The sequence below is a fragment of the Octodon degus genome, unplaced genomic scaffold (assembly GCF_000260255.1).
Source record: "Octodon degus isolate 3935 unplaced genomic scaffold, OctDeg1.0 scaffold00150, whole genome shotgun sequence".
Lineage (NCBI taxonomy): Eukaryota > Metazoa > Chordata > Mammalia > Rodentia > Octodontidae > Octodon > Octodon degus.
The window spans coordinates 3,642,085-3,652,002 of NW_004524726.1; the positions used below are offsets into that span (position 1 = coordinate 3,642,085).

General features: G+C 35.7%; 1 protein-coding gene across 1 annotated transcript in view; it reads right to left on the minus strand.

Annotated features, from left to right (window-relative positions):
- The window catches only part of Tdrd3 (tudor domain containing 3), a 136,346-nt gene that overhangs the window by 51,159 nt on the left and 75,269 nt on the right, over positions 1 to 9,918 (minus strand). The window contains 2 exon segments of the mRNA XM_012517180.2: positions 1,068 to 1,193; positions 7,032 to 7,882. Of these exon segments, the coding sequence (XP_012372634.1) occupies positions 1,068 to 1,193; positions 7,032 to 7,882 (977 nt within the window).

Below are 9,918 nucleotides of genomic sequence, written 5' to 3' on the forward strand. Positions count from 1 at the left end.
TATTTATATTTAAGGAGAAGGGCACCAGTGAACACATGATAAAATAATTTATAAGAACAAAACTAAAAGCACTTTATGAAAAGACAATGTATGCTGTAATGATGAACGTTACTGTATATAAGTATAATTTCCTGGTATATTTTGCTATTTTAGGGAAATAGCAACAACAAATTAGGGCTATAATAGTAAGTGTACCAACAGCTAACTTTGTAGCCCTTTGATTTTTCTAGTAGGATTTATCAGTTGGGTTACCTTTTCAGTGGTATGTAAAGTGAAGAAATGAAAAAAAGATTTTTTTTTTTTTTTTTTCAGAACCAGGGATTGAACTCAGGCCCTTACGCTTGCCAGGGAAGCACTTATTCCACTGAGCCATCTCCCTGGCCCCTGAAAAAAATATTTTATGGAATTACTTCTAATATATTTAGTCCCTGTGTTTCCACCTTAATGTGGGTAGAGACTTACCTATATAGTCATACAAACCCTATATAAAATGGAAGCAATGAGGACAATGAGCTCTAAATTACATCATCAGTATGAGCACGCAGCTTTGGCAGGCATTTGGTACTATAACTAGCCAAATAATTATTAATCAGAGATATTTATAGTACTGTGTATGTGTGAGGTAAATGAATTGTGAATTCTCATAATTTAAAGTGTTCATAACTTTACATGTAACAAAAACAAAAGACATTATAAATACATCCAACAGAGTCAAATTTGATAACTGCTGGACATAATTTAATAAAATTCAAAGTTAACACTTTTTGAAGAATGAAATATGCATGAAACCATTTTTACACATACAAGCTTGTGGCCAACGTGTAATAAGGGCGCTTATTTTCAAAGCATAACATAACACATCATACAAGAAAAGTAATTAAACCCATTCATTTTTATTTCAGTTCAGTGTAAGTATTAAAAGTAAAATTTTATGTTGGGGTAGCCAATATCAAGCAAATTAAAAATATATTTCCACTTGCAAATTTGTATGATTATGACTCATCTTTTAAAGCTAAGTAACTTCTTCAAAAGGGCTTATGTCTTTGTACAGAATTTGGATCACATACCCATGCCTCGGTCTGAATGGGCTTGATATTGCTCAGTAGCACCTCTTCATAGTTTCCATAATCAATAAATTTAACAACTGCAGTCATACCCGAAGAATGGAGAGCTTCAACTTCTGCTCGGTAAAACTGAGGAGGTAAAAAAAGAGTTTTAAATGTGACAGTCAATGCTGTCTATACAGGCAATGATTGATGGAAATGTATCTTCTTGAAGTAAACTGTAACACGGAGTAATATTTTTAAGAAAATAAACTTACTTTTAGGTAACTCTCTGACTAACATTGGTAATTCTTACACAAAAAGTACAAGTATATAACAGGAAAGGCCACTGTTTAACAAAACTTCTAATGTGAAGAAAATGTTAACATGGTATTTTTGTACTTGTTAGCATCCAGACCTGGAGGTCATCCAGATGGCTGGAGTGAGGTAAGGACATTGGACAAGGAGTAAGCATGTCACTTCAATCTAGGATTTCTAGGGTTTAAGACATTACAAAAATCAGAAATTTTCATATTACCCAGTGTTACTTGGTTTGAAGATTGACACACATTAACAAATTTTCTCATAAGAAATTGATCATGTACTAACTACAATTTAAAACTTTAACTGTAAACTAAGAGTACATCTACTTCTCCAACATAGGTCAACTTATTCAGGCCTTGATTATAGGACGGACTGCAGTTTAATGAATCTTAAATGGAAACAAGAAATAAATTGCTTTGAGAGTGTATCTTCTTCAAACTGTGGTATGTAGGCAGATTCTTGATTATAACACTATCTACTCAACAGTATTTAATAAGCTCACTAGAGTGAAGAAATGCTAAAGATTAAGAAAATCACATTTTCTATGTTTTTCTAAAAATAAATTACCCTGCTATACCCTCAAATAAAGATGGTTTTTATTTAGATTCGTTAGTAACTAGTATATTTCACATTACAAAAATTTAAGTGACTCCAAGTGCTTATTTTCCAGGTCTGGATGCTAACAAGTACAAAGATACCATGTTGATATTTTCTTTACCTTAGGATTTTTGTTAAACATTCCTCTTTATCACTCCTTCATTTTTTTAGCTTTTCACTATTATGTTTCATGAACTTTTTTGCTTATACACTTCAACAGTAAGCTTCCCAAATCATGTTAATTCAGATAAGCTCAACAATCATACAATGTCCTAGAAAATCAAGTACGCTGATGGTTACTTAGGAGCTTAAGCTGAGTCTTTATTCCTTACGCTGCTATGGGTTACTGAAGGATGAGGATAGCAGGCACCTGGTTGGTACCTTTAACTCCCAGAATAAAGCTCTGAACACAGTGAGTTTGTAAAAGTCTCATTCAATAAAGCATGCCCCAAATAAAGCTAAAAATTCAATTCTATAAAAAACTTCTATATAATCTATAAAGTACTATAATTAAATATGTGACCACATGGCACTTAATAAAACTTAAGAGATCATGAAAAACTTCAATAGATGAAACAGATTCAAAAACAAAAACTGTTTAGCCACATGCAAGATCAAGAAATAGTATGTTTAAATAAAAATATTTTTAATTTTTTCTGGTACTGGGAATCGAACTCAGAATCTTGTGCTTTCCAGGCAGGTTCTTACGCTGCTAAGCTATCTCCCTGGCTCCCTAAATAAAAATATCTATTATAGTAAAAAACACAATGCCATTTATCCCCCTCAAAATGCTCACTTTCATTTGAACACTTATCCTGATATTCCTGTCATTTTCTTTTCTTTTTTTTGCCGAACCGAGGATTGAATTCAGGCCCTTGCGCTTGGCAAGAAAGTGCTTATTCCACTGACCATCTCCCCAGCCCTCCTCTCATTTTCTGAAGCAGTTCTAGAAGTGCTCTTAAGTGTTTTTAATGAGGTGTAGTCAGAAATACAGTGCATGCTGTGCCAAATGCCACCCAACAGAACAGCAAGTTCCTTAAAACTATAGTGTATCCTCAACTACCTCATTCACCAGATCTGGTACTATCTGACTTCAAGCTCGTTCCCCAAACCGGAATGATTACAAAAAGGAAGTTTTGAATCAATTCACGACATCACAGCACCCACAACAGCACAACTAAAGATACTTACAAAAGAGGACTTCTAGGATTGCTTCAGGGTGACAATAAAGGAATCAACAAGTTCAAAGTGAGGCAAAGTATTTTGATGGAGATTAATGGCCCTGTGTCTTTTACTGTAATATTTTTTAAATTAAACATTCACTATACTTTTTAAATTTATTTATTTATTTGGTATAGGGTTTCTTTACACAGCTCAGACTTATAGCAATCCTCCTGTTTCAGCCTCCCCAGCACTGGGATTACAGGCATGCGCCACCACACCTGGTTCCAGGACTGGCACAACATGCAGTACTGAGGATTGAACCTGGGTCCTTGCACTTCAACCAGTGAGAAATTAGTGTAAGGAAGGAAGGGCCAGATGATGGAGAATATACAGACCTGCTAGAATCTGTATTCAATACTATGGGTAGAAGAATTTAATTAGGAAGAATAACATGGCTTAAAACGAAGATCACAGTGGTGGCAGTATCAATGACAAATCAAAGAAGGATGAGGTTTAATGCAAGGAACCTGATGTGAGGTTTTTACAATATTCTAGTTGAGAGAAGACTTGAACAGGTTTGGCTATCTAGATGAAGAATAAGAACTGCTTGAGACTCTCATGATCTAAGAAAACAATGCTTTTTTAAAAGGCAAGGTATTATGATGAATTTTTTAATAGAAAGGACTATCTCTAAAATAGCATTACAATACAGTTAAAAGATGATGGTTTCTTAATGGTAGTCAATTTCTTTTCTTAAATTTCTGTCCTTGTCTCTAGCTAGAAAATTAGAAAGCTATCTATTCTTCACTGTCTAGTATAGTCATGTTTATGCCTCTTAAAACAGAGGTCAGAAAGTGAGTAACTCCTTCTTTCACACGGTATCTATTTGCTTCACTTCTAATACTTAATAGTATAATCTCATTCTAAATTGAAAAGCATCTGTATCAGTTTAAATCCAAGTATTTACTTTAAAAAAATTATGCAAGTGTCTAATACCCCAGTGATAGAAACAATGGGTAGTATAATGCACTATATTCCAGATGCTTTTGGCACCATTTGAAATATACTGGGGCTGGGGGGATGGCTCAGTAGAATAAGTATTTCCCTGGCAAGGGCATGGGCCTGAGTTCAATCCCCGGTTCCACCAAAAAAAAACCTTTATTTGGGGGCCCGCCCATTAGCTCAGTTGCTTAAGTGCCTGCTTAAATGAAGCAGTCAGTCTCTGGGAGCAGTGGTTCGATTCCCAGATACTCAAGGCAACCCAGACCAGCGCTGGAGGCAATCTGGAGATGAAAAAAAAAAAAACCTTCTGCATTAAAAAAGACATTGTATGATATCTTCTAGTATTAGAAACTTTAAAAAGTTAAAAATAAATAATAAAAAAGAAAAAATATATAAAAAAATAAAAATATTATTTAAAAAAAGAAATATATTTAATAGAGGTAACAGTTGAATTCAATAGTATTGATAGGAACTTGTCTACTATCTGAATACATAGGCCTGTTACTGTTCCTTGCTGTTTCATTTTTTTCTGGTCATTCATTCAAATCATTCCTTCTCCTGGCAGGCAGACAGATATCAAGCATGTCAATGATATCAAGGAGAAATCCTTGATCCTGTGAAGGGCTGCTTTTAGGCTCTGTAACAGTTAACTGTTTCACATTCGTCTTTACTACTTAGTGTACAATCCTTATGGGATTTCAACAGAAAGCCTAAATCATTTACCAAGCCTTTTAAACAATGACTGTTTTTTGGGGGGCTCACTCAGGGTGTAGTTAGGACAGATATACAGCTACTTTCTCTTAGTTCAATGAGAAGAACGATTTGTACTAATAGTGTTTAGACAAGATAGCATGTCTGGATCTTATACTATGAATAACTACTACAAAGACAACAATATGCAATATATTAATTACTGTAACTGTCTTACTAACCTGCTTTGTAACTGTCTCATCGCTATTTCTTTCTCAATAAAGTTAATTTAAAAAAAATAAACAATGACTGGACTTGAACTCCTCACTCTTCAAGGTCATAAACAGCCTCACTTTGTCCAATACAGAAAACCTTTTTTCACCTTCATCTCACCTTTCACAAAAACATCTGACAAAGCATGTAATCCTCTATAGCAGACAGTACTGGCTTGATAAAACCTAGTAACTTCTACCTACTTCACTTGTTTCTGCCTCTGCAGAACAAGAAAAGTAGCTATAAGGAATATCACTCTACCCAAATCAAACAAGCTTTCATTTTTGGAAAATGGTCTAGATAAGTCACTAGGAAAAGTAAGAATATGGAAAGCAAAACAAAGTCTGTGTTTGTCTTCTAAGCCTCCCTAATAGCCAGAGAGTGGTCATATGAAAATTCCAATCAAGGAAATTTAAATAAAGTCTGTTACTATTCCTGGGAAAGCTTTTGCTTTTTTAGGGGGAAAAACAGACATAACTTTGCCTCTTTTGTCCCTTCTATCCTTGAATAAAGGCTCAACAGTCAGAGAGGCTGCTTCTAAACAAATACTATCCCATATTTATACAAAAGCTTCCCAATCAATGCCATCTAGCATTCCTATTTGTCCTGTTTGTTGCTACCATCAGATAACGATTACCATCATGCTTATACCTCATCATTCCTGAACATAACAGGGCCTACTCCAGGCCCTAACTCCTACATAGCATCTCTCAAAAGGGTCAGTCCATATTCTTTAGTCAGAATTTCAATTTACAGCTACCTTTACCTCCAACCTCCCTTCAGCCATACACACTCATCACTACTTCCTTACCTTATCAATTAAAACTATCCTATGAAATATTTCAGATACTTTATCCTTACATGAACTAACATCCACCCAAACCCTGCAACTCCCTTGTATCTGTTTTTGCTAATATCTTTAGTCCCTTTACCACTATATTTCTTTCCTAAGTATCCTCTCCTAAATCACTAACAGAGTAAACAGACAATTACAAAATTCCTAAACTGTGGAGAAACAGCTACAGAAGAAACCAAACACAGTCCTACTTTCAAGCAACTTCGCCTCAAAGTACAAAAAAAGAGATGTCAATCCAAGAATAAAACCAAAAATCTACAAATTGCACAGTCTTAAAAAGTAAGTAAAGAAAGCACTAGTTGAGGAAAAGATTCATAAATGAAAGAGGAGTCAAGAGATACAAAATACTTATTCTAAGAAGTGATATCTGAGCCAACCTTTCAAGGATGAGAAGAGTAGTGCATAAAAGAACACGCTGAGCAGAGGGGCAAACAGAAAAGTTGTGTCCTCTCTGACAGGCCTGGGGGCCCCTTCCCTTCCTGTTCTCACTGCGCTGGCTCCCAGCTCTGGCCAAGCTCTTACCTGATCCACTGCACACTGAGCCTCCTCATCTTTCTTTCCCTTTGGGCCACCTCAGTGGGTGAATTAAAGAATGTCTAAATTATCACTCTAATAATTGTTAAATTAGTTGGTACAAGATGAACAACATATTCTTTTAGTTTTTTAAAAGTCCAAATATAAGACTACAGTACACTGTTTAAATAAAATACTGGCTTTCTTCTTTGTGAATCAGTAAAATCTAACTACAAAAAAAAAAAAAAAAACAAATATAATTCAGCAAATGATAATGGAAATAAAGGTGGACTATTTTTAATCACTTTGTAATACTTTTCTGATACATAAGTTAAAACCAAACTTCTTTAAGCAAAATTTTGGGGCAAGAGTCCACCCAATTATCCAGAAAAAATATTAAACAAAATTCTTCTCCTCATTTTTGTAAATTATGTATCTATAAAGTCTATTTAAAGGCTTTAAACAGGTACAATTGTAGAATAAAATTTAGTCCCACAGTAATGGCTTTCTGTGAAACCTCACAGAATGTGACATTTGTTAAGATTAGCACAGGCTTACAGCATCCATACCTTATTGTCTTCCCAATAAAGTGCAAAACATTCATCTCCAGGTTTCCACATCTTTGCATACTCCACAGGAACAGATGATTCTAGCACTTTTTCTGGCTTAATCGGCCCAGATCTTCTTTTGGGTCCACTACTGTAAAATATTTTATCTTCATAGGGTGCAACTATGACAGTTACTGCAGGCTTAATCGGGCCTACTCTTCTCCCTTTCAATGGCATTTCTGTCTCTCCATTTGGAACACCAATGAAACTATTACTTCGGACAGGATTTTGGTAATCAGTATTTACATTAAAATGTTTCTCAATTTTTATACCACCGAAAGTTTCATTATTTATTGTTCGTGATTTCCTGTCATAAAAATGATCGGGATTACCAGTTTGGCTTTCTCTTTTCCCACATTTTTGATTATTATAATCTATGAATTCTTGAGGAAGTGGATTCTCTTTTGCTTCTGCATAGGATGGACCTTTTCCTGTTCTGGTTTGCATAGCATTATCTCTTTTGTTAAAAACACCATTACTGTGCTAAGAACTCAGAGGATATGAAGAGCCTTTAGTTCTGTCATATCGAGAATATGGTCTATCACATTTGATTCTCTCCTCAGCCCATACTTCAGATCCTGAAGAAATACCTGGTCTTTCAGAAACTCTATTTCTAGGCAATCCACTGCCATCCAAAACTGGCTTTGAATTTTGGATGTCTCTTTGAAAACGAGGAGGTTTTTCATTTCTTGGCTGCCTGGTATCATGGAGAGAGAGCTGCCTTGGTTGATTATTGTCTTTTACCCCATTTTGTTCAGTATTTGACATTCTGTGCTGTCCCTGATGAAGTGGCTGCGGCTGTGGCTTTGGCTCTGAAAGGTAAAGTATGTCACACACACATTAAAGGAGGACTGCACTCCTACTTTTAAATGCTTCAAATTATTACATAAATAGAAAATAATCAAACTATCTTAATATCTTCCCACTTCATTGTCTTAACCCTTCTGCTCCCCTAATGCCCCATATTTTAAGTTTTTCTGATTAAATACACTACAGAAGTAGTGATATAAGCCAAGAAAAAATGTTGCCCAGTCAAAAGCTACTCAGCTCTATCCCTGAATATTGGTGCTCTTACAGCTATCTGTCCATGTGATTCTGATAATTCATTTGCCAAACAAGTCACATAGTAGGAATAACTATGAGAGCTGGGGAGTTAGCTGGTCTAAGCACCTGCAAGGACCCAAGTTCACTCCCCGTACCATGTGCCAGGCTGGCCCGGAACCCTGGGCAGACCATGCCAGCACCAAAACCAGCCATAGAGGCACACTCCTTTAATCCCAGCACTGGGGAGACTAAGTCAGAAGGACCACTATGAGTCCGAGCTATGTCATGAGACCCTGTTCCAGAGAGACACACAGACTTTTTTAATTTAAAAAAATAAATAACTATGAAACTGCACAAGTACAGTAACTACTCCATTCCGTAACTCCACCCTAAACTAGTACTGTATATTCCAGCCTTCTTATATTTGTCTGGATTTGGAAGTACACCATTACAAACAGTTACCTTACTCAAGAGAAGAATTACCAATCTCTTGACCTACTAAAGTAGAACAACTACTGCTTGGAAAGGTTATCAAATTATTATCAAGTATACTAAACAGACAATTCCATCTCGAAACCAAAAGCAGCAGCATAGCAAAAATACAGCAACAGGTGGTTTCTTAATGGCTCTGTTTCACACAGTAATTTTTTCCATTGCTACTTATACCCTCTCATTTACAGTTTATTCCCTCATTGTTTAACTTAGCATGTCTGCAACATTATAAACAATGTTTCTTTTATCATACACCAGAATCAACAAATTCATAATTATTTTTGTATTTTCCCAGGATCACATTTTTCAAAGATGGACACATCTGAATAAATATGGTCCCACTGGAGCACTGGAAGAAAATACACCTCATGACTCTCAAACCCTACATGTCATAACACCTTCCTTGTATCCCTAATCACTGTAATCACTAAAACTGTCTGTATATATTTGTGAATACCCACTGGAAGCAAAAGTTATCTGATAAATTATTTAGGATAAGAGGAACATGAGAGAGACTGTGCTGAGGAAGAAAACTGGTAATAGACTAAAGATCAAGATTTTAAACAGCAACAAAAGTAACAAAATTTCTCAACAAAACCTTTACTAAAAGCAGAAGTCACTGTAATACAATTTAAATCCTTTTTAAGTAAAGGAAAGTGATGTTCAAAGTATAATTCCAAATTGAGTCAAACCACTCATTCAATAATTGTGACAAAGAAAAAGATTTATCCAGAACCATGTAAAGAGAAACTTACAAGAATATATGATTTATACATAACACAAATATATTAACAACTGTACTCAATTTTTAAATTTTTCTTTGGCAAAAAAAAAAAAAGGTCCCTTTTTCTCTGTGCTAACATTGTTTACTTTGTCCAGAACTAAGATTCAAGGAAGTGCTAATAGCTCTGATCATAAGCAGGGCAAATTGAGTACTTCCAACAGAAAGCATACATGCGCATTTTCTCCAGATATTTATTAGGGAATAAAAATCTAGGATTTTATTAGGGAATAAAAACAATAATCTCCATTATTACAGTGCAATAATACAGCAGTAATAAGCTGGGTGTAGTGGCACATGCCTGTACTTGCAGCACTGGGAAGTCAAGGCAGGAGGTTTGCAAATTTGAACCTAGCATAGGCAACTCAGTGACTTAGCAAGAACCTGTCTTAAAATGAAAACAGGGTACGTCCCCACCCCTCCCGCCGAGTAGGAATTTCTGCCGAGTTCCAGGAACCCCCAGACCCAATCCAAGCCCAGGTCCACAGCGGGAAGGAGCTGAGCACAGCAGCCAGACCTAAGCCAGACGCA